This window comes from Dipodomys ordii, unplaced genomic scaffold, assembly GCF_000151885.1.
Source record: "Dipodomys ordii isolate 6190 unplaced genomic scaffold, Dord_2.0 Scaffold34, whole genome shotgun sequence".
Lineage (NCBI taxonomy): Eukaryota > Metazoa > Chordata > Mammalia > Rodentia > Heteromyidae > Dipodomys > Dipodomys ordii.
In genome coordinates this window covers 2,854,724-2,881,126 of record NW_012267250.1, presented here as the reverse complement: position 1 = coordinate 2,881,126, position 26,403 = coordinate 2,854,724, and the positions used below count along the sequence as shown (strand labels likewise).

The 26,403-nt window shown below is 37.2% G+C and overlaps 1 protein-coding gene across 1 annotated transcript in view; it reads right to left on the bottom strand.

Annotated features, from left to right (window-relative positions):
* The window catches only part of LOC105986231 (neutral ceramidase-like), a 74,275-nt gene that overhangs the window by 14,665 nt on the left and 33,207 nt on the right, over positions 1–26,403 (bottom strand). The window contains exons 7-8 of the mRNA XM_013017048.1: positions 22,519–22,558; positions 16,352–16,408 (exon numbers count right to left, since the gene is read on the bottom strand). Of these exons, the coding sequence (XP_012872502.1) occupies positions 16,352–16,408; positions 22,519–22,558 (97 nt within the window). The remainder of the gene's footprint in view (positions 1–16,351; positions 16,409–22,518; positions 22,559–26,403) is intronic.

The following is a 26,403-nucleotide window of genomic DNA, read 5'->3' as shown; positions in this document are numbered from 1 at the left end:
TGGGGGGGAGGGGGGAGGCTGGGAAGGGATGTGAAGGGTAAATAAAGGAGGAGGATGCAATGCTTGGTAAAAAATGTACGCATTATCCTGCCCATGTAATTGTAACCCCTCTGTACAGTATGTTCACAAATAAAATTAAATTAAATTAAAAAAAAAGAGAAACCGAAGGAGGAGGAAAGGAAAGGAAAGGGAATGGATGAGAAAGGGAGGGAGAGGGAAGGGTGAGAAGGAGCGAGAGGGAGGGGGGAATGGAGGAAAAATCTCTCCCTAGAAGTCCTTTCTCTTCAAATATTCAAAAAAGAATAGCATTAAGAGTTGGTAGGTGGGATGTTTCTGAGGAATGACCCACAACATCACTTCTCAAAAGCAAAACACAATTTCCAAAACCCAAAGGGAATACATGGCTTATTTCTCCAATAAGAGTCTTTAATATAGCTCTATCCAGGGAAAAAACAATTGCAAGTGAGAATCTTGTGTCCCTAATTGTCAAGCAAGTCTTGTCTTCAAGTATATGAAAATTACAAGGCCTTGTGGATGTGCTTTGTCATCCAATGGGGACCACATGAGCTCTGGAATCAGGCAGGCCTGTGTTTAAGGCTTAGCAATGCCACTTTCTGAGTGTATGTTCTGTGCAAGTAGCTCTCTCCACTCCTATTCCCCTCTGTTAAGACAAAATCACAAGACTATAACGGGATCTGGCACAGTGTCTGGCATAGGTGAGATCAATGCAGAACTATGTTTAAATAAATTGGCCAAGTTCAATTACATTGAAGAAGCATTGAATAAGGCAAAGTGGAATTATTGCCTTTGGTTTTCTCAAACCTTGCATTGCCCTGATGTACATTATGAATTGAGTATAAAAAAATTACCAAAGTTCGGTGATAATATAATTTTTCCTGACAATAATACAATGTTGGGAATGCCATTTGGAACAAAATCAGAAAGGGCCCTAACAAACATTGCTCGCATCCTATCTTCCCTCATTTAGAAATTATTTTGCCCCATCTCCCCCAAAGCTGACATTTAAGTAAGATGTTTTGGTCTTTACAAAGATGCCACCAGAAGTGTTTTGAGTTATTGACTTTCATTTAAAATGTTGTTTTAAAAAAGGAAATGAATCATTCAACATGTATTATTGACAACATCTGTGAATTAATCAATATTGAATTAAAAATCATTGTGAAAACATATCAAAAGTGTTTGGTTAAAATATTACCTATTAACTTGAGCTGAGCATGGTTGTATATGCCTATAATCCCAGCACTCTGGAAGCTGAGACAGGACAATCAAGAGTTCCAGATCATTCTATGCAACACAGTGAGTTCCAGACCAGCCTATGGTATACAGTGAAATGGTGTCTCAAAATAATAATATAAAAATTTGTCTTTAAAATATTTTTAAAACATACCAATGTATAAGTGCAGCTAAATTGTGAAATTAAAATATGTGGTGTTATAAAAAGCAGGATTTCCTACCATTATCTAGCACAATTTACTGTCTTTGTATTACTTCCTGTTTGAGTCAGTAGATGGCACTACAGATTTAATGTAGGAAAAATTCCATTGAGTAAACATGGACTCACCCTAAATTGCTTTGATTTACCCATTTGATAATCCACTTCAGGTGCCTTTACCCCAATCATTCATTGTTTCATTCAACAAAGACTTAGCAAGCACTGCTAAGCGCCAGCCTCTGTTCAAGTAGTAGAAATGTATCCGTGAATTAAACAAAACCTTATACTTTTGTGGAAGTTATACAACCCAGAAATTATCACCATCTCAAATTCAGTGTATAGAGCTCCAGAATAAATTTATCATAATCCATGGTATATAACAAGAGCTATTATTCCACGTTTTCACACGTTATCTCAATGATACTTGACAAACATGCAGTATATATGCTTTGCTGCTTACCTTTTAGGGGGTTGATACTGAGAAAAGTAGCTCCTATTTACACATTGGCATCTACAGTGTGCCCTTGTGTAGAACATCACCATTTACCCATCCACTTGACCTGTTAAAGGACATTTAGATTATTCTGTGATGTTTTCACAATGAAAAAAGAAAGCTACACTATAATGAATAAGCTCTTTCACAAGAGTCAAATTCTTCTGGCTTCCTGTCCACGTTCACCCTTGGCACAGAGCTCAGCTAGTGTATGTTGCCTTGAATGATGGTCTTCTAGGACTGGCCACAAGTTTATTAGGGATGTCAGCTTTTAGGAAGAGTCAATACTACCTTCTAATTTTCAAAAAAATTATGTAACACAATAATAAAACTCTGTCCCATTACTAAAAATATGTAACAAAATATATAAGGTGGGTTGGTGCCAGCTACCTCCTGTCTTCTTTCCTCTGTCCATCGTTCTTTCTTTCATCTTCTTGTAAATAGTCATCACATCTTCACATATCAACCCTTGCTTCCATTAGAAATACCTGGAAGATATTACTAAGTATTAACCCTGGGACCTCCTGTTTGGGGGTACATCCAAGCAGCAGTACATTTGTTTTAAGTTGCTCAGGTGTGTCCAGTGCACAGCTAAGGGCAAGAACACAGAGATAAGGTGCTGGTGCATACGCTGGGGAAGCCATGGCACATGAATATGTTCTGTGCCCTTGGTCAATATGACTTTGGCCAATGTGCACAACAAAGATCACTATTTCTCACATGCTCTCCAATTACCCACCCCTTAGCACGGTCACTATTTGTACAAAACTGCTTATTTCCCTGATCACACACTTATGCGCCTCAAAGAAGTCCCTCTGTGTTCCCTTAAACATGTGACAGTTCTCTAGTCCTGGCTAAACGTCATCAATATCTTGAGTACACGCCATGTTGTACTGCATGTCCCATTAACTCTTCCCCAGTATGGTGTTCTGACAGGTGCTTTTAGTATCATGTGTTTTCTCATTAGTAGTAAAAATGAGCTTCACCTATTTATCAAAGAAGACAGTGTTGTCTACCCTCAGCATCTGGAATGAATATAAGATTTTTTAAAATCAATTTTAAAATTTTCTTCCATTTTTTAATAGTAAAATCTTTAAATATGTATATAAGTAGCCAGGTATGGTTGTACATACCTAAAATATTAGCACTCAAGAAGCTGAGACAAAAGGATCATAAATTCAAGGCAAGCATGAGCTACATAGTGACAGCCTGACTCAAAAAGGCCAACTGTGGTGGCTCAAACCTGTAATCACAGCTATTCAGGAGAGTGAGAGGGTTGTGGTTCAAGATCATCCCAGCGGGGTGAAAGGTTGGAAAACCCCCATCTCAGTCCACTAGCCACATATACGCATGCATACCTGGTATCTCAGCCACAAGGAGAATATAGGTAGGAGGATCATGATTTTAGCCTGGCCCTGGGGAAAAAAAATGAAATTTTACTGACAAATTGCTAAAGAACAAAGGGCTGGAGTAGTAGAGAATCCAACTAGCATGCAGGAGATCAACTTCAAACCATAGTACTCAATAAAAAATACTATATAACCATGCTACAGGCTATTACCAAGTCTATTCTATATGCCAAGCATTCTGATAAATGTAGATTATATATATATATATATATGTAGATTGTATATATATATATATATATATTTCTTTAATTACAACAATGAGATGAAGTATTAGCTTCAATTAGAGACATAAGCACAGAAGACATGAGCATGGCCAGGATGGACAGGCAGGAATTACCTCTACTTCCTTGAGTTCGTCACACTTTTTCTCTTCTTATTGATAAAATAATTCTATCTCAGTGATAATAGATGAGATTCAATCCGAAGCCATGTAATTTCCAGGTTCATCTTTGTAACCACTACCCTATGCTATTTCTCAAAGTTTAGAAAAGTATGTTACTCTGTAATAAGTTACTGAGAAAAAAAGTTGAGGTGGGATTATATGTGATAGATTAACTGTGCCAGGCATTACTAACCAATCCCACAGATGACTCAAATATAAACATTCCAATAGAACAGGCAGAGAAAAGTAAGCAAGGACTAGGAATGAATCATCACAAGTCATTGTAGCAGAGACAGGAAGACTCAAGTAAACAAGCTCACAAGAACAATAGTTCAAAATCAACTTCTAAGAGGCAATTTCATTTCAGCAATACAGTATCACACATGCTATTATTTGATGCGTTCTGGATTTTGGTTTTACAGTTTATTTGGTATTTTAAATTTTGTACATGTAGTAGATTAATAAGTAAAGCAAATTTGTACCTAATTGCATGTCTAAGTACTTTACAATATTTTAAGGAAAAGATCCTATGGTGGAATATGAGATCCATAAGGACATTTTTGTTCCTTTTTACGCACATTTAGTTAGCAGTCACGTTTGAAAAACCCTGATACAAGCCTATGGATAGGTTCACAGGTCTCCAAGGTCAGCTATGATCCTTAGGGTTTAAACCCCAAGTCCCACTGTTTCCTGGAACAGTCTTGTGGTTTCTGTTAAGGTTTTCTACACAAATTGGTCATCCATCTGAGCACTGAGATTTTTGCAGGATCCTAATTTTGTTCCATCTAGCCCACCATCACAGGTGACCATACTTTGAAATGAGTATTCTTATGTTTCAATAGCAGAGCTCTTACCTTAAAGGAACATCAAGGTCTTGGCAGAGGACTAACCTTTATCTACTGGCATACTAAGGAGCTGTATAACTCCTATGTATAGAAAAGCACCAACAGTGAGACAGCAAAGGAAAAACATAACCAAGCCAAGAGACAACTCATATAATGAGAGAAACAAAAAAGCTATCCATCAGATAAAGATTTAATACCAAATATGAGATCAAAAAAAGTAAACACTGAAATAACAATTCAATTAGAAAAATGGGAAAACATAAATACACAGACAGTTCTCCAAAGGAGTGCAAAGGGCCACTAAGTACATGAAGAAATGTTTGATGTCCTTAGCCATACAGGAAATGTAAATCAACATAGGTTGAAATTACATCTCATCCCAGTCAGAATGGCTATTGTCAAGAAAATGACAAATATTGGCAAGGATATAGAGGATGGAATGAACAACTTTTATATCTTACAGATAGGAATCTAAAGTAGTGTACTCACTATGGAAATCAGTATGGAGGTTCTTCAAAATATAAAAGCAGAACTACCTTACACTCCTACTATATCATTCCTGGGTAAATACCCTAATAAATGTAAGTCAACACACACAAGAAATAACTTGCACATTTGTGTTTATGACTACACCATTCACAATTAGCTAAACTATGGATTCTGCCTACCTGTCTATCAAATGGTGAATGGGCAGAGAAAATGAGATAAATATATACACAGCAGAGTATTGTTCAGCCAGGAAGAGTGAACTTATATAGTTTGCAGGAAAATGGATAGAACTGGAAATCACCATATTAAACAAAATAAGCTATTTAACAGGTATTTCATGCTTTCTTTTTTTTATTTTTTATTTTTGGCGGGGGAGTCCGGTCGTGGGGCCTTAACTCTGGGCCTGGGCGCTGTCCCTTAGCTCTTCAGCTCAAGGCTAGCACTCTAGCACTTGAGCCACAGCGCCACTTCCGGCTTTTTTCTTTTTGCTTATGTGGTGCTGAGGAATCGAACCCAGGACCTCAGGCATGCAAGGCAAGTGCTCTAACACTGAGCCACCTTCCCAGCTCCTCATGCTTTCTTTTATATGTGGAATCTAGACCTTAAAAAGATGATATGAATGTAAACTGAGGGTCTTAAGGGGAGTAGGAAACAATAGGAGGGCAAGGGTGAAAGGAATATGACTGGCATAATACTTCCTATGAATGTATGACTCCACTAAACTTTGTGCTAAAAAGTGATTGGTGAGGTGCAACTTGCTTGAGCAACAGAAAATAAAATGCCCTCAAAAATTAGAAGACCTAGCCAGGCATAGTTGTACCAGCATTTCAGGAGATGAGACAGAGCATCAATAGTTGAAAGGCCAACCTAGTCTATAAACAAGCCCCTTTTGTTAGAACAAAAGGAAAGACTGGGAGAATTCCAATAATGTAAATTAGCTTAAAAATCTCTGCCAGTGATGGAAGGCACTAATAGGTAAGCAATGATAGAAGAGTTAAGTTTCCATAGAATGTTCATATTATCTAGGAAAGTAAACAACAAACATAATTAACAGGCCCTCTGAACTGGAATGTACCCAAAAATTTTTACTGTCTCTCATTTATCAGCTCCTCCTAACCCATTCATTCACCACAGGAAAGACAGGAGAGAAGGGGTAGAGAGGGAAGGGTAGGGAGGAGGAGAAGGGAGGAGAGGCGAGGAAAAGGGAGGACAGGGGAGGGAAGGAGAGGGGAAGACAGGGGAGGGAAGGGGAAGGGAGGAGAGGCTAGGTAAGGCAGGCAATGAGTCAACACAGCATCTTTACAGTTTTAGGAAGACATTTCATATCTACCCTATCCTCCTCATATGTCCTCCTCATCTTGTTAAAATTAACTTTATAAAATCACACACACACTAATGTCTTGAAGTTGCACTTAGGCTCTCTCTTGTACCCCAGTCCATTGGTAATTTTGGAGATGTGATGTGCCCCTATTTGACTTCACTCACTCCACATTTGCTGTTGCCAGGATATTCAACTTTTGTGTCTATTTGGTTTACCCAAGTCTGGAGGAAGAGGTGAATACATTACAACAAACAGGAAAATTACAATTAGAGAATATGGTTGTAAAGGTTTCCAGAGTCCTGGGTCCAAGCAGCATCTACTAGTGTAAAGCCAATACCCCCAACTTCTAAATTGCTCATTATCTAGAAACAACATGGACAGAGTCTTGATCTCTGTCAATTTGGCATTATGCAAGCTAAGATACCTTGAAGTTTATGTATGCAACTTAGAATGTTTCTATGTATAAGTACTTATGAGACACAGGCTGAAATTTTGGACTCATTTGTTGAAGAAACTGTCCTGTTTTTTCCAATATGTGTTTTTGGCTCCTTTGTCAATAACCAAATAGATATAGGTATGTGAGTTCAATCCTGGATTTTCTAGTCTGTCCATCAGTCTTCAGGTCTGTTTTTTAATGCCAGCATAAGACTGTTTTGTCACTAGAATTTATAGTTAAGTTTGAAGTCTTGTGATAACTCCAACATTGCTTTTCTGTTCAGGATTGTTTTGGCTATTCAGAGCCTTTTGTACATCCATGTGAAAATTGGATTGATTTCTCTACCCCTGCAAAGAATGGCAGTGGGATTTTGATGGGTATTGCATTGAATTGGTGGATCTCCTTTGGAATACTGGCCATTTCACTATATTAATTCTGCCAATCCATGAGCGTGGGAAATCTTTCCCACCTCTGTTGTCTCCTTTAATTTCATTCTTCAGAGTTTTATAGTTTCCATTGTAGATGTCCTTTACCTCCTTTGTTTGATTTATTCCTAGATATTTAGGCACTTGCAAATGGAACTGTTATCTTAATTTCCCTCTCCATTTCCTCATTTTTGGTCTACAGAAAGGCTACAGATATTGGTGGATTGACTGTACATCCTGCTGCTTTGAACTCCTAGAGGTCTAGGGATTTCAGGTGCAGCCTTTATGGTCCTTTAGATATCTGATCCAAGTACTGATTAACCTATTTGGATAAATATAAAAAACCTGAGCTGATATCAGCAAAGGATACTGAGCTTATTTACATGGGAGAAGTATATTCACAAGTAAATTCCCTCTTTGTTCAGAAGTATCACACAAAAAAATTTTAGAATTAGCTACTCACATAGGAAATTTCAAGTAGTTCACCAAAATGCCAGCCCAATGCACTTTGTCAGCAGATCTACAGAGGCTGAAAAAAACTTAGGAAGCAGTTCTATTTTGTTGGAGTGATTGGTCATTTACTGAGGTATAGTCTGACTTTTCAACCTAATTTATATGTAATCTACAACTTTTACACCCCATCTTCTTTTGGAAGTGTTCTTTGTGTACCTTACCTCTCATCAGAAAATATTTTCCCAAGTTTATTTCTTAATTTATTTTTAAATCTTCTATTAAATGTTAACGAGTTTACAGAACACTCATGAAAAAAATATAGTCACTGAAGGGGAATCATTCAGAGTTTCTTGTTTGTTCATATTTAAGAAGTCACAATATCATTGAAATCAAGAGTAGGTAGGTACAACAAATAAAACACAGATACTGACATGAGAAACAAAACTGCCTCCAAAATACTTCTCCCATAAACCCAACCCACCACTTTCCACATTCTCCATTTTCAGGTTTCTCCACATGGTGTACTCCAATGAGCCATTCCCAACAGTAGTCACAGACAAAGACTGGATCCATATTTTTAGGCTAACAGATCAAATCAGTTACTTACTAGGGTACTGTCCTTTTGTGCTCAGGTGATAATCACAGCATTTATAACACAGGGACTTGTTTTACTTTATACACAGTGCAAAAAAACACCTGGAGCTGCATAGGCTGGAAGAAATGATAACTCATGAGATAATAGCTTTCTGTGGGTTGTCTGAGGTTGAGAGTGCTGGTTTCTGGAGGACAGAGGGCATAAGGATTATTAGTGATGAAATGACCGCTTTCATAATGTTGCCAGAAGCACTCATTCTGAAGGAAGTTTCAGTGGGAGGAATGGAGGCCACGTAACTAATTCATAAATTCTTGTGAATAATGAGGAATACTTTTGAAATTATAACTTAACATGTAATTTGCTTGGGGCCAAATGCTCTCAAAAAATTACCTGTTTCTTTAGACCCCTGAACATATGTACTAATTACAGTTTTGTCACTAGGAAAAATGACACAAACCTTAGAAATCCTGATTATCTAGTTTCTCAGCAATTCAATTCCTTAGGAACACCCTGTGCCAAACTAGAAGACTGATTCACCCAAAAGTATCCTAGAGTCATTCAAATTCAATCACTCATGTTTAGATAAGTAAGTTATTACATAAATGAACATTCATAGTACAATTATTCAAATCATTATTTTCAAACCTTACATTTTATTTTTGAAATAGACATTGTTTTTTTTCACTTCTAAAATGCCATAAGCTTTCATACACATGTAAAAGTATGGACTGGGGTTTGGGATTTATTTTTCAATTGGAGCTCATGGTTAACTCAGTAATTTCAAATGCAATTTATCTTCAAGCAGTTGATGTTGACTTGTCATATCTCATGCTCAGGACATTAGGAAGCATATTTCACAATGCCTTCCAAATATCCTTTGAAATAATATTTACCCAAATGTCTGGAGCCTCTTTCCTCCATATACAAGATATACAATATGTGACGTGAACGTCAGTAACATGTAGTATCTCTCTAGAATGAATGTATCAAGTTGAATAGACAAAATAGTCAACTGTTACTCAGTAAAGACCAGAAACAAGCACAATGATTGCCACACAAGTCTTAATAAATAAACTATCACTGGATGGATCTGTGCATGACTGATAAGCTGCGGATTGAAAAAAAAATGATGCATGAATTTAGGACTGCTTTCCCAACCAATAATCAATCATGTAGACTTAAAAACTACACTAATGGAAATTTTGGGGGTAAATTTGATTGGCAAAAACAGTAAAAAAAATTAGAGTACATCTTAGAAATATGAGACACAATCCAGTGGGAGAAGGAAGCTTAGGGAAATACAAATCATAATCAAAGTATGTACAAGACTGATTTCTTCAAAATTGGGCTCTGAAGGCAAGTCCAGAAATGATTAGAACAACTGTGACCACTGTAATACTAACTCCAGAGTGACTGCGTTGAAGGGCTATGCTCATTTGAATGTGCAAAAATATTGGCATGCTAATTCTTGTGTTTCTCTAATTGGGCTCATATTTTGTGATAAGAAATATACACTATTGTTAAAATGCATCAGGAGGAAATGTTCTAAAACATTATTGTAATGTTAATTCCATGTAACTTTATTGTTTCCTATCTGTACAATCCAAGATTAATCAAGAAAAGTTCCTCAATCATCTCCAAGGCTAACATTCAATAATAGTATAAATAAATAGTTCAAACACTAACATTGCTCAGACACCTTTAAACATTCTCACTAACACTTCAGCATGAAGGGACTTGTCCCGTAAAGGACTGCAGGGACTCAAACGAAATCATGCTTTAGGCTGCAGAACATGATGCATGGCTGCTGGAGAAAGTAATGGGAAACCTCTCTCTCTCTCTCTCTCTCTCTCTCTCTCTTTCAAAATTTGCACAGTATGCACTCACACGCACGCACACACACACACTTGCCCCATTAGCAGTAAACTATTTGTCCCCAAACAGAGGCAATTATAGAAGTCAAAATGGAATTCACATTCATGTGGAATAGTTCTAGGATGTACAGAATAAAACTGTTCTTCAAATATCTGTCAACTTTTTACTAAGTAATTATGACTTCACAAGGAGGAGAAGTGCCTTCAAATGCAAGTAGGACTGCAGGCTTCAGAATTCCAGCTTTCAGCTGTGTCCAAAGTATCTTATTCTATAGACTCCAGATTGAGCAGTGTCTGGAATATGCCATTCTATTGCTGCATGACTCTGACCCAATAATCCTTGTGCCAGTAAAACCTGTTGGTAGAAAACAAACAAATAAGCAAAATATAATTTAACAATTTAGAATTAGTGATTATTAATTGAATGAGGATTCAAAGAGAGTCTACAATGAGCAAGGCCCTATTCTAGACACTGACAGTATATAGCAAACAAACAAAAGACATAAATACCTACTGCCTATTAGAACTACTAAGAACAGTCATTTGTAGAAATGTCTTTATTCTACTTTTTGAACTACCTAACTCTATTTACCCCATGAAACCTTACCTGATATACAGAACAAAATTAGTTCTTCCTTTCTACAATAATTTAAAGATAGTAAAAAAAATCCATATCTATACAGAATGACTCCTGTTCTGAATGGCTATAGAATCCTTTATACACTGACCAAACTCTGCACCAATCAGCACTTCTCTTCCCATCTTCATTCATTAAAAATGCATATTTAGTATACACATGTGCCAAATCTATTCTAAAATGACTAGGCAAGTGCTGTGGTTCATGTCTATAATTCTAGTTACTCAGCAGTCAGAGATCTACGAACTACAATTGGAAGCTGGCCTGGGCAGAAAAGTCCATGAGATGCTTATCTTCAATTACCACCAAAAAGCTGACTGTGGAGCTATGACTTATGTGGTAGATGTATAGCATTGAGCAAGAAAAGCCAAGACAGAATGTGAGGCTCTGAGTCGAAGCCTCAGCACCAGCACATACATAAACACAAAAGGGGAAGAATATTAACAACAACTGAATATGACGCAATTGTGAGCAAGAGAAAGATGGTCAAATTGATTTAAAGTTTCATAAAGCATATTCTCTTGAGTATAAGAATGAAGGAATAGTAAAACAAAAAAAAACACATTTTTTGAATAAAAGGGATAAATGCAATGGAGAAAACATGACAGACACTTCCCTGAGAAGATATCATTCACTCCAAAGCTACACAGTCCACAGTGATCACAGTGATGTGGAGGAAGAGCATAACTGGCAAAAAAAGAAAACACACACACACACACACACACACACACACACACACACACGGTGTCCACAACAGAAGAAAACATGGCCAAAGAACATAAAGCAGGCTTGCAAGTACAGGGCATAATAATAAGCTGTGGGAAAGTGTTTGAAATAAAGGAAACATGTGGCATTAGATCAAGCTGGGCAGTGATCTGCTCCCTGAAGACCAGAGCAGGGAGCCCACATGATCTTTGCAACAAAGTGAGCCACGCTGGATCCACTAGCTGATATTTCAGTTATGTCAAAAGTAAATCCCTTGAGCTTGTAAATCCCAGAGCAAATGCTCAACATTCTCTGCTCCTCCGTGATTAGCTTAGTGCTCTCCATAAATATTTGATGAGACCATTGTTAATGAGCAGGCAGATATCTAAATATATCGCAATGAATTTTAACTTTTGAAAATAAAGTGTTCTTTTTATTATCAGTATCACTAGTTACAATAAATATGTTTTCTTGTTTTAAAAATAAAACACCTGTAATCTAACACCTGTAATCTGAAGCTTTAAAGACCAAAGGGGGGAAATTATGCTTACATCTGTATATACTAACCAATGGAAGACTCAAGGAGAGTCTACAATGAGTAAGGCGCTATTCTAGACACAACATAGTCAAATCCCTATTTGCAGTTAATGATCTAAACCAAACCAACATGTATATAATTACTTGGCTTGAAACAACTGAGATAGATCCAAATTGCTTTAAAAAAAACGCTACCCACTTCCATATCACTTTCTTGAAGTGGTGTGAAATGTACAGACTTGAGAATATAAATACTTACTTATAACAGACACATTGTCAAAATCTTCAAAATATTCATTCAGCTGAAAAGTGCAGGAACAACGGCACTGAGATACATTTCTGAGTAAAATCCATGAGGTTATTACCTTTTGGCTTGTTTCTATTGTGTTCCAATATCTATCTCAAAAGAAGACACTTTGGCCATGTACAAACATGTTCTACATGTTGGGAACAGACTCATTATTTTCCCAGTAGAAATGATGAGCTCCACAGAGACAGCTCAGCAACTTCAACCAATACCCCTTTCAACCAATTTGCAAGAAGGCTAGTCAGATTTCCAGGAAAATAACTGTAGCTATAAGGGGGGGGGGAACAGCAAATGTCTTCAACTCATTAGCACCTAACCTCATGGAGGCACATAGAGCACTGTTTTGTAGGAAAAAATAGCATTTAGTGTATTTGTTTTGTTTTGTTTTTGTCGGTTATGGGGCTTGAACTTTGGGTCTGGGCACTATCCCTGAGCTCTTTAGCTTAAAGCCAGCGCTCTACCGCTTGAGCCACAGCGATGTTGGTATAATTTGTGGAGGGGAAGGGCAAAAACAAATTGTTTAACTAGGGATACAGGTGGACCCATTGCAACAATGAGATGTACAAGTCATTACGTCGAAAAACGAACTTTACAACTTCGGTGTGTGTGGGGAGGATCGGGTGTGGGGACGTGGAGGGAATATGGGAAGGTATGGGAAGGGGAACTCGTTATCTTGCCCATGTAATTGTAACTCCTCTGGACGGTGTTCTCACAATAAAAAAAAAAGCCCCACAAAAATGAATGGAAAAATGAAAGCATTTATTGAAGACCCCCCCAAAAAAAGAACTTTACAACTTTGGGGGGGTGTGATGAAAGGGGAGGGATGGTAAGGGGAAACAAAGGAGGAGGTTAAGAATGCTTGATAAGAAATGTACTCATTACCTTGCTCCTGTAATTGTAACCCCTCTGTACAGTATTTTCACCATAAAAAAAACTTAGAAGTCTACTAAATCAATTAAGGAATAAACACATTGAGAATAGAATACCATTAAGATGATTCTTGAGTCAGTCTTCTCCTTTGTCTTTCATACATTGCTAAAGCAAGTTTTCAAAACTGGAAAGACAAAATATTCAATAGACATGCTCACCATGTCTCCCAGGAGGCATCATTATACATTATATACCAGGCTGAAGTAGTATCTTCATATTTCTCCACAGTGAGAAAAGTCTCATGGGTGTAAAATACAAGTCATGTAGCTGATCACTCACTGCATAGACACAACTGCTGTGTCTATACTAATGCTCCTTGTTAACCACACACTATTTAACAGTACCTTTCATAAACACACATTCAGATTTATTGTAAATGCTTAGGTGTTTAACCTTGACAGTAAATGTGATATCTTCAGAATATCAACTTCTATTAAAAACCATGACATTTTCAAAGATCATGATTATGGAGCCAATACTAAATTGTGATATTTAGAGCTGAAGAGGAACTGGGAATCAAACTTGAGATTTCAAAAGCCTTTATAGGGAAGGCTTATTAATTTTCCAAGACCATCTCTAGTCACCTCATGATTTAGGAGGGGAAATGGGAGTTTCCCCATCTTTCTATCTCCACAAAAAGAAATTATAGTTACTCTCTCTCCCTGAGTGAAAGAATTAAAAGAATACATAAATCTTCCCTGTCCTGGGGAGCTAAAGACAGTCTCTATTCTTGGTCATAATGGATTCCTAGAAACATATCATAAGTAGATTATGTTTCCCATCAGAAGATAGCTATAATAGAGCAATTTGTTCCCGTCTAAGAATTTAGCTTCAAATAAAGCACAGATTTGAATAATATGACAAGATAATAAATACAAAGGCCATACATCTCCCATTTCCCCCTAAATCATTCACAAAGTAGACTATAAAGATAGGTCTTATAACTAACTCAACTGTCACTGGTCTTCATGTCTACGATTTATGGTGTTAAGATAATCCTTTGTTTACAGCTGAGCCATGCAATTATTTTAACTTATTCTCTAATTATTCAACTGGTTATAGCTGATTAGAAGCTATATCTGATAAGACAGTTTTCATAACCATGATTACTTGTAAAGAGACCTGTTTCTGAACATTTAGGGCACAATGGGATTGGTAAAGCCTTAAAGGTATGATGGGTCCTGGTGAATAGGTACAGAGTACAAGTTGGAAATCAAGCAGAGGTTACCAAATATGAAGAACAAAACGTATGATTATCCTCCCACTTTCTTAGCATAATCACTTTCTGGATGCATAATTGGTTATTAGACAATCTTTATAGGACTGTTTACTCATTTATAAAATAGTTCCTACTTATTAAAGTGAATACTATAAAGTAACTTAGTGGGTTGTAGTAGTAGTAGTAAGGATTAAACAAGATTCACATGAATCTAGTATGTATACTTTGTACTCATCTCTAATAAACTATCAGAAAACCAAATGTGGAGCAGTCACTCAAACTGGTAGAGCACTAGCCTTCAGCAAAAAAGCTCAGGGACAGTGCCCAGGCCCTGGCTCAAGCCCCACCACTGTCAAAAAAATAACCTATTACCCAAACATTCAATAACTAGTAATGGTTAAAAAAATACAATGGTTGCTAGAAATAAAGGGTTTTGTACCAAATCCAACAAACTTCTTAGAAATGCCTATCTAATCTCATATTTGATGTCATCACTTTGCAATTGTTATCATGGTAATAATGGCACTTTAATAAGCAGGATTGGGAAGGCTCATTTAGAGGAAGGAAAGAATTTGGAGTTATAAGTGACTATGGACCATGGAAAGAATGTTCATCAATAGAGTGAATACAGCCCAGCCTCAGTTCAGCTATATATATATATATATATATATATATATATATATATATATATATATATATATATATATATATGACCTACAATTTACCTGATGTATACACTCTTCTTCCTCTATAAATATTCATATTTTATTTCTGATTCTGGTTTGGGCTGTTCAATTTTTGCTTCTTGGGCTTCTTTCTTTTTTTTAAGACAGGATCTTACTATGTAGTGCAGAAATACCTTTAGTTCACAGCTCTCATGCCTTAGTCTCCAGGGTCCTAGGATTACATGGTTTGCCACCGTTCTAAGTTTATGTAAAGTTTGACCATTACAATGTGTCCAGTTATTGCTTGCATTGTATATAAAAGCCATTCTAAAGAATTACAGAGCTCTAAAAATTATTTCATTTGGTTTTTAGAATAATTACATGGATATAAATGCTATGTAACAAACTAGTAATATAATCTCCTTTCAAAAGTATAATGCGGGGAAATAGGTTCAATTCACATTCTATTTATGCATTTCTATACTGTTTTTACATCAGAAATAAAATAAATACACCCTGCTGGTGTATTAATAAGATCAGTTAATAAGATTAAACACCCTGCAGGTGCTAATAGTAAAAAATGGGGAAAAGACAAATACAAAATAAAGCACAGGGGCCAGAAGCCACGCCCAGAGGCATCCATCTGGGTGTGTGTGGCCAATCCAGGGCCTATATGAATTGTGATAGAAATGATCCTAAACAAAGCAAGTTATGTTTATTTTCATACAGACTCAATTCCACATTCACAGCAAGATGGAAAACAAGCTAGGGCACAGTTTATCCTTATGTTCTTCATTTCTTTTTTTCTCTCTCTTTTTTTTTTGTGAAAATACCATACAGAGGGGTTACAATTACATGGGCAAGATAATGAGGACATTTCTTATCGAGCATTGTTGCCTCCTCCTTTGTTTCCCCTTCCCATCTCTTCCCATCCCCCGCTCCTCGCCAAAGCTGTAAAGTTCGTTTTTCGACATAAGGACTTGTACATCTCATTGTTGCAATGGGTCCACCTGTATCAGTTTTCTTAGCCTTTAAGGTGTTTGAATATGTCTTTAGAAATGAAGACTATAAATAGGGATACAGGTGGACTTATGTTCTTTATTTCTAAAGACATATTCAAACACCTTAAAGGCTAAGAAAACTGGTTACAATTTGTGAAAGACTACTAATGCTTACCCTCTCTGCTGAATTCTTCGGGTTTGCACCTACAAATACAACTACAGCAACTTCTCCCTTGAAATAAAATAATGAGTAATAATAAAAAAGATTAAGGGCTATTCTCCAAATGGAAATATTATCAGTGCATATCCCAGGACCCAGGGGCCTTGTGTAGATTCCACTCCATTTAATCAAGCAATTACAATGAACACAGAAATTTGGAGCCAAGGAATTTTCTTTTGGTAGATTAAAATGTAGATGAGGGTCCAGAGCTAAGATTCTTTTTGTTGATGTTGTTTTGTTTTGTCTTGTTTTATTGAGACAGGATCTCAAAAATGTAACATTTGGGAGCAGAAAGGTACTGTGGTATCTTACAACTGCAATTCCAAATTCATACAGTTGAAGCAGGAGAATTGTGAGTTCATGGCCAGTCTAGGGTACACAGAAACTATTTCAAAAGAAAAGGGGGGGAAAGGCTACTTAGTCACAGGTTAGACAATTGTTAGAAGCAAAGTTCTTTAAAAACATACACTAGCAAAATCAGGAAGCAAGAATAAGTATCATTATCTGTGGCAATTAAAAGGACTATAAAGGAATATTATGTACAACAACAAATTTTATATTACATCAACAAATTAAACACTAAAATGGAAAAATTTCTAGAAATAGATTTCTAGAGAGACAAATTAAATTTCAAGAAAAAACAATGGCCTCAAAAAAATGGAAAATATGAGTAAGCCTATAACAAGAACTTAAATTATTAATTTAAAAAAATCTGCTGAGGGGCTGAGTGGTAGAGCGCTTGCCTTGCATGCATGAGGCCCTGGGTTCAATTCCTCAGCACCACATAAGCAGGAAAAGCCACAAGTGGCACTGTGGCTCAAGTGGTAGAGTGCTTGCCTTGAGCTGAAGAGCTGAGGGACAGTGCTCAGGCCCAGAGTTCAGGCCCCAGGACTGGCCAAAAAAAAAAATCTGCTGAGAAGAAACGCGTAGGTCCATGTGGTTTTGCAGACAAAGTTGAACAAGTAGCGGAAGAAGACATATTGTACATTCTCTTCAGGATTTTTCTGAAAATGTAAGAGGAACATGCCTATAATCCTAGGCATTTAGGAGGCTGAGATCTGAGGATCCAGAAAAGTTCATGAGACTCTGATCTGCAATTAATCACAGAAAAAGCCAGAAGTGGATCTGTGGCTCAAGTGGTCAAATGCTAGCCTTGAGCAAAAGAGCTCAGGGATAGTACCCAGACCCAGAGTTCAAACCCAGGACTGGCCAAAAAAAAATGAATGAAAGAGAAAAAGGAGAAAGAAAGAAAAGAAAATGTCAGAGGAAACATGTCCTGATTCATTGTGTAATCCTGATGCAGTTAAAGACAACACATAAAAAGAAAGCCACAAACATTTCTCATGACGTGTGTAAAACTACTTGGCCTGAGCGCTGTCCCTGAGCTCTTCAGCTCAAGGCGAGCCCGCTACTGCTTGAGTCACAGTGCCATTTCCAGTTTTTGAGTGGCTTATTGGAAATAAGAGTCTCACAAACTTTTCCTGCCAGGGCTGGCTTTGAACCACTATCCTCAGATCTCAGCCTCCTGAGTAGCTAGGATTACAGGTGTGAGCCACCAGTGCCCGGCTGTGAATCTCAATTTTTAATACATTTTTATTGAAAAAATACTGTACAAAGGGGTTATAGTTACATGTTCTTTATTTCTGGATAGGATTGGAAAGTCCAACTCTGACTTACATTAATATTACTTTACAGAATGATTGTGAGAATAAAGAAATAAAAAAGAAGCTGAGTAGCAGTGGCTCATGCCTGTAATCTTAGCTACTCAGGAGGCTGAGATCTGAGGATCACAGTTTGAACAAAATTGGAAATGAAAGTCATCTGTGCTTCATCTCCAATTAGCCAGCAAAAAGCCAGGTTGGAGAAATAGTACAAATGGTAGGCTGTCAGCCATGGGTAAGAAAATTTAAAAAAAACAAAACAAACAGGAGGCACCAATTCAAATCCTATTACCAATAATAAGATTAAGAGTAAGATTAATGTAATACATATGAACATATAAAAATGATTTCCACCACTAATGTGTGATGACTGAATTTGAATATAGTTTCACATATCTTTTATTGATAACACATTTGCAGGGGTCCCTATAATTCTTGAATACACAACTTGTTAAAGCAATTGAGCACATAAAGCTAAGGTTTTTCTCTTGCTTCCCTCTCTACCTCCACATAGTGAGGCAAACACACACACACGCACAAGACACACACAATTTGATTACCGTAGCAATAGCCTCAGCCAGAGCTTTAAAAAGCTAGAGATACGCAGACAAAATACAAGGCCCATAAATTGTAGATGCTCCTCATACCGCTGGGCCTGCAGGGAAAGCAAGGTGAAGTGTAGTTGGTACTGTGTATTTCAGTCCAGACACAGGGTTTAAGCACCCTTGCATGATCTTCAGTGCTATTTGTGAAAAGAGACTGAAAATTTCCATTTACCAGCCAAACCAAATGGCTCCCATCAGCTAGGAATGAAAGCCAGCATGTTCCCTTTGCTTATGCCATTTACATTGCTGTTCCATTAATTTGAAAGCTCTTGAGCATGTGACTATTACAAATACCTGCAATATAAATGCTTTCCCCTAGAGCACATGGAAAAATAAAGGTGGAAAGGAGTTTTTTCAGTAACTCTTGAATAAATTGGGTGCTATTGGTAACCTATGTAAGAAGACTTAATCCAACAAAGAGGTGTGAAATATAGCCAAGTTAATTCTTCAACTGCATTCCTAGCCTTCTGAATTTTCCCATCAGAACTTCAAAGACATCCAATCTAAAAGGGTACTTAGCATCAGATACACCTGCAGACTTCTGCCTTCCAGTGGATGCCATCCTTCCATTCTCTTTTTGATCCCCTCCTTTTGTCCAATCCTAAATCCAGTTAGGTGGACACATCATGTCATTCCACTTGCAAAAAATTCCTAAGCATGGCCACACATCAGTGGGTCACACCTGCAATCCTACTACTTAGGAGGCTGAGATCTGAGAATCACCATTGAAAACAAGCCTGGGCAGGAAAGTCTGTGAGACTCTTATCTCTAGTTAGCTACCAAAGCTGAGAATAGTGCAGTGGCTCAAAGTGGTAGAGCACTAACCTTGAGCAAAAACAAGCTCAAGGTTCCCTCACCCCAAGTTCAAGCCCCAGAACTAGCACAGAAAAAAAAAACACTGAAGTATATCATTTTCTTCTGTCTCTGCTATATTTATCTTTCTTCAAGTGCTCAGTTCTTGCCTAGATCTTCACTAAAACTTTTTAATCAGTTCTGTCTCCATACATGTCTTTCCAGGTCATTTGCACACTGCCATTCTAGAGACCTTCCCAAATCACAAAGGGGATCAAAGCATTCTCCTGCTTTGGATCCTACTACAGTTCTTTAGTACCTTCCTTTCTGAGCCAAAGCTCTGCTGTACTGCACTTAACACTCTTCCTTTCAATGAACCCCTGCCTTCCACTCCAGCCCTCATGTCGCCCTCACATTTACTACATGGTACTGCACTAACTCTAGCCTATCAGTGGGCTAAGTCTGCCTCTCTAGGCCTTTGCATGTGCTCCTCTGTATAGAGAACACCTTCCTAGGTTTTATTCAACTAGTCCTCACTTGGTCTTAAAGAACTCATACAGGTGTCACATCTTCCTTCCTTCATGTCTACCAGTCCTCATCCTCAAATACTCAGTATAATCTGGAACTTTCTTACACTTTTTCTTTTTTTTTAATTTTTTAATTTTTTTTACATTTTTAATGGTGAAAATACTGTACAGAGGGGTTACAATTACATGGGCAAGGTAATGAGTGCATTTCTTATCAAGCATTGTTGTCTCCTCCTTTGTTTCCCCTTCCCATCCCGTCCCATCTCCCACCCTCCCCACTCCCTACCCCACTTTTTCTTTCATTATCACCCAGGCCTTGCTTTCTATAGAAGTTATGTTTATCTGCTTTCCTCTCTCTCTACTACACCAGTAGCTTCTACGGATCTTGAGAGCAGGAACAGATTTTGTATCTTATTCTTGTTAGCCCTTGGAAGTGAATAGCAGAGTTATAGCATGTATATGTTGACCTAATTAATTAATGAGTTCATAGCAATCCTTCCAGGAGCACACGCATGAATGAGCTCTTCCCGGTATGGATATATTTTTGTAATGTTTTGGGACTTATAGAGCCTTCTCAAAATAATTGTCCTAAGTGCATAAAATTTTAAAAAATGAAATGTAAGGTTGACAAAGGTTAAAATATTCTTATCAGACTGTAACAAAATTGTGAGATGGGAATGCTGTGCTTCTTCACTATGCTACCATGCAACATGATCTAATAGTAAATATGAGTAGATACTGGTATAATGTGATTTTTTAATTAAAAAATAGAATAAAAGACATTTCAGTATCTATAATAGCTATATGTCATGTTAAAATATTATGATTCCTATTGGGGACAAAGTCAGAATTATTGCAAATATTATTATTGCATATTATTGGAATTCATAATTGAAGGAAATGCTAAATAACACAGAAGAGTGTTATTACAACCACATTTTATCTCAGGAACATTTATTCAACAATGTTATAAAATTTGTATCTGGAGTGTCTTGGATCTACAAGTTTTGGTCTACATCAAAGTGCTATTTGGAGGTAACAAAAACTAAGTCCCTACTCCCGTAGTAGGAAATATTAAGGACAGTGGCAGCCTTCCCTAAAAGAAGAGGCTGAGACTTAAACCCCTTTCTCTTTCTCTCCTCAATTCCTGTCAGTTAGCTGAACAGCTTTGCTCTACCACATACTCCTTCCGGTGCCATCTGGAACCTTCACCAAGATCTAAAAGCAATGCATCTCCCAAGCATGTGAGTCAGCACAGCCTCTCTCCTTTCTCAGTGGATAGTCTCGTGTTTTTTCTTGGTCATAGTAGTAGAAAGCTGAGTAACACAAACAAGGTTTTCTAAAAGTATAGGCCCTCAGTAAAGCAAATAGAGGGCAGGCAACAGCAGAGATTCCACTGCTGTCATAACTTGCCAACAACATATGCTGCTGAATGGGTGAACATGATATACCAGCAATTATATTAGAATGTAGTACTTGTGGAACGTTAGAATATTTTCAGTGTTAAACTACTGTTGTTAAAAACTATTTTGACCGCTTTCTAGACTACTTAGAAACAGAGAGACAATACCAGACTTCAGTATATCCTAAATTCTCTAAACACTTTCTTGATCTATATCATAGGTATAACCATACCCTACTTCAGGAAGTACCAGAAAAATTATTTAAGATTATATTTTAAAGGGATTTGAATGAATAATGCATTCAATAAATAGCAGCTGACCTTGAGAGTTTTCCCAATTTCTGAGGAGTTTTAAGACACCAGTATCATTAAAAAAAAGTTATTTTCACCCCTAACAAAAATCATTGTTTTTAGGGATGATGGAAGTCAATGAAACTAGAATTTGGCCTGAACTGGAACTGATAAACCTAAAACTCCAACCACCTTTGGGTTATCTTTCTCTGACACTACCACCTAAAACAACGTCAACTCTCAGAAATATGATTGAGAAGCCTAGAAAATCTCATTTGACACAGTAGTGTTAATCATGGTAAAATTCATTTAAAGGTGAAAATTTTTTACTTGACCTGTAAGTGGCAATATAATGTGTTGCACATTACACAGGCCTGAAATCACAGCAGTCATGTCATGTCCTTCATCCCATAAGATAAAAATTCTTAGGAGGGAAAAGTAAAGCCTAGTAAAATATTACTCATCTTAAAGTTATTATTTCTGTTATATTTAAAGTATAATTGATTATGTGAATTGCTAGAATATTTCTCTTAATGAAATCCTTCTCAATGATCATAACCACAAAGGAATATAGAGGTATATGTGTCCTTTATGAAATATTACAGATGAGCAAATTAATAGAAATGATATTTTAATGACCATATCAACAAAGACAGAATCTTCTAGTCATCTTGGGAAATCCTTGAAACAAATAGCTAGAAGTCATCTGGAAATTAATGTCTAATTTTTAGGAAAGAAGCTCTACTCATCTTAGGAAAAAATTTAAAAATGCACAATCATAGGAGCAGGAATTTTTCCTCTTCACCAAATATGTGTGTAGATATTTATTTCATATTTTACTTACTGCCTGAACTGCCTCTCGAAGTCTTAGTCCAGACATGGTTCTGAGTCAAGTAAGAAGAATTCCATGAATGTTTTACTAGTTAGAATATATGGGCGTATTCAAAAAGACTTGCAGTAAAAGTCAAACCAATGCCCTGGCAATAAATTATAGAAGATTTAATAATTATTGTCCTAACTTCCAAAAATATCTTAAACTGACAGCAGCCAATTTGGCCAAAGGAAAGAAACAGAATCAGTGGGTGGTATCACTAACCACAGATCATCTTCATTTTCTATTTACTGACTCCACAAAATCTATCAACTGCATTCTATGTTAGTAAGAGCTGAGGGACAAGGAGAAAGTGTACCAGCTGGGTTTAAGCTACATGAAAAGTGCTGTTGTGTAAGTGCTGATGCTTCAAGAATACAGAGCTTACATATTAGGTGGAGGAAAGTCAACAAATAAATGTAAAAGTAAGATAGCAACGAGCACATGGATAGTAAAAAGGCAGGGGAGGCATAAGGGAGTGCTGGTGGTCATTGTGGTGGTGATGGGGGTGGCGGTGCTAATGTAGGTAGTAAGACTATTTTAGGTAGTACAGGCAGAAGAGCTACCCATATTGGAGATCTAAACAAAAAATTAAAGACTTAGCTAGGATGACAGAATGGACAGGGGAACACTGGTGAATAAAGTCATAATATTCAATGTACATATATTTAAATGGAATTAGGAAAGCTGAAGGGAAGGATAGCATTGGGAAAGATGTTGGAAAAAGAATGACAGAAAGGGTGGCATTGATCATTGTGCATCACACACACATATTGACATACTGAGTGGAAACACCTTTGAACAACTATTCAAAGACAATTTTTTAAAATAAGAAAAGCCCCTGCTGTCACTGTACTTGATTCCAGTGTCCTGTATCTTATATATACATTTTGCTAATTTGGGGGTGGGGTGGGGAAGGAAATAACAAAATGCTGAAATAAGGATACAGGATGACACATTGTAACAATGAGATATACAAGACACTATGTTGAAAATGAAATTTATAACTTTGCAGGGGGGGAGGAGTTGGGGAGGTGGGGAAGAAAGGGATGGTAAGGGAAAAATAAAGGAGGGGGTAACAATGCTCTATAGGAAATGGACTCATTACCTTACTCATGTAACTGTAACCCCTCTGTACAGTATATTTACAATAAAAAATATATTTACATTAAAAAATATTTGTTGTTGCGGGATTTAATTTTTTGAGTTCCAGGTATATTTTAGATATGAGACCCTTGTCCGTTATATGGCTAGTGAAGATCTTCTCCCAATCTGTGGGCTTTCTATTGATCTTGCTAGCTATGTCCTTTGCCATGCAGAAGCTCTGCAATTTCATGCAATCCCATTTGTCCAACCGTTCTTTGATTTGTTGTGTTTCTGGGTCTCTATTAAGAAAATTTCGGCCTGTGACAAGGAGACGTAGGGTTTCTCCTATTTCATCCTGTAATGTTTTCAAGTTGTCTGCTTTGACTCCAAGGTCTTTGATCCATTTGGAGTTGATTCTGGTGCAGGGTGATAGATAAGGATCTAGCTTTAGTTTTCTACAGGTGATTAACCAATTTTGCCATTTACTGAAGAGGCTGTCTTCCATTCTATGTTTTTAGCTCCCTTATCGAAGATTAGGTGGCTATAAGTCTATGGGTTCATTTCTGGGTTTAAAGTTCTATTCCACTGGTCCTGAGGTCTGTTCTCGTGCCAGTACCAAGCTGTTTTGATTACTATGGCTTTGTAGTAGAATTTGAAATTTGGTATTGATATTCCTCCAGCACTGTTCTTTCTGTTAAGGCTCATTTTTGCTATTCGGGGTCTTTTATTGTTCCATATGAATTTTTGGATTGCCTCTTCTATTTCCATGAATGTTGATGTTGGAATATTGATAGGTATTGCATTGAATTTGTACATAGCCTTAGGAAGTATTGCCATTTTCACGATGTTAATCCTTCCAACTGAGGGGAGCACGGGAGATTTTTCCACTTTCTATGTTCTACTTTGATTTCCTTTTTCAGATTTTTAAAGTTTTCATAGAGGTCCTTCACTTCAACAACAAATCCTCAAAGAAACAACTGCCCAATAAATAAGTGGGCTAAAGACTGAAAGAGAAACTTCTCTGAAGAGGAAATAAGAAGGGCCAATAGACACATGAAGAAATGCTCAACCTCCCTAGCCATAAAAGAAATGCAAATCAAAACAACATTGAGATTCTACATCACCCCAGTTAGAATGGCTATAATCAAGAAATCTAATAACAACAGATGTTGGAGGGGATGTGGTCAAAAGGGAACCCTACTGCATTGCTGGTGGGGGTGTAAACTTGTTCAACCACTTTGGAAAGCAGTATGGAGGTTCTTCAAAAGACTCCACAAAGAGTTCCCCGATAACCCAGGAATCCCACTACTGGGCATTTACCCAAATGATCACAGACAAAACCATACTAAAGCTACCAGCATAACTATGTTTATTGCAACATTATTTACCATAGCTAAAATATGGAACCAACCCAGATGCCCCTCAGTAGATGAATGGATCAAGAAAATGTGGTATATATATAGTGGAATTCTATACCTCCATCAGAAAGAATGACATTGCCCCATTTGTTAGGAAACGTAAAGACATGGAAAAAATTATATTAAGTGAAGTAAGCCAGGCCCAAAGAAACATAGGCCCATGGTTTCCCTTACTTGCAATAACTAGTATATGTCTGGAACAAGTAGAAAAGGTCAAAAGCTATATACATATGACCAGATAAGATGAAGTTAAGCGAAATGAACCCTAAGATAGGACAAAACCTTTTTTTCTTTCTTGCTATTGTTTCTAATGTATTTATAAGGTACCAAGTGATTTTTTGGTTGCTTTGGATGTTCCTCCCACAAGGTATAACCCCTGTTTTCACTATATTTGATGTTGGTATAATTTGGGGAAGGAAGGGAAAAACAAAATGTTTGAATAGGGATGCAGGTTGACCCATTGCAACAATGAGATGTACAAGACACTATGTTGAAAACGAACTTTACAATTTATGGGGGGGGGCGGTCCAGGGAGGGAGTGTAGTTATGGAGGTGGGAGGGAGGGAGGGAGGCAACAATGCTTGTTCATGTAATTGTAACCCCTCTGTACAGTATTTTCACAATAAAAAACTAACTTATTTTAAATATAAAGAAAAAAAAAGAGTGGACATGGCAAGTAATGAAAATACCTGCATTTCAGGTAGAGTGAAAAGGCCCTGAGCAAACTTAGTGAGTTTAGGAAGTGCATGTGGATTTCCCTTACAGCCAATACTTTGACAATTAATAAGATGGCTGGTGCAGGGGTGAGCAAGGTAGAAAATAGGAAGAAGTCACACCAAGGACCTTATTGAGGAACAGACCATGTAGAAACCTGTAGGAGGTTGTGAGAATGTAAGGCTATGCCAGAGATGGAAAACTTGGTGAGGCTCAGGAAACTGAGTAGAAAACTAATATGATTTAACTTAGGTAAACTATGTTAGAATAACTAATCTGGCTGATATATTGAAAAGGGCTATTCAGGAAGAAGGAGGAATCAAGCAGATCAACTAGGAGGGGTAGTAGTAGGGAAGTAGTGGCTTAGAGGGGGGATGATAAGAAATCATGAGAAGAATATAGAATGTACAGGATTTGCTGAAGTACTGAAAGAGGTAGAAAAATTAATTCAAGGATAATTTCAAGATGTGGGGCCTAAGCAACTGAAGAGTATATGAATTTGCAATTTACTGAGATGGGTAAGATGATTTAAGAAAAAGGTTTAACAGTTGTTTAAGGATACAGGTGGACCTGTTGCAACAATGAGAAGTACAAGTTGTCATGTCCAAAATGAGCTTTACAACGTCAGTGCGGGGGGGGG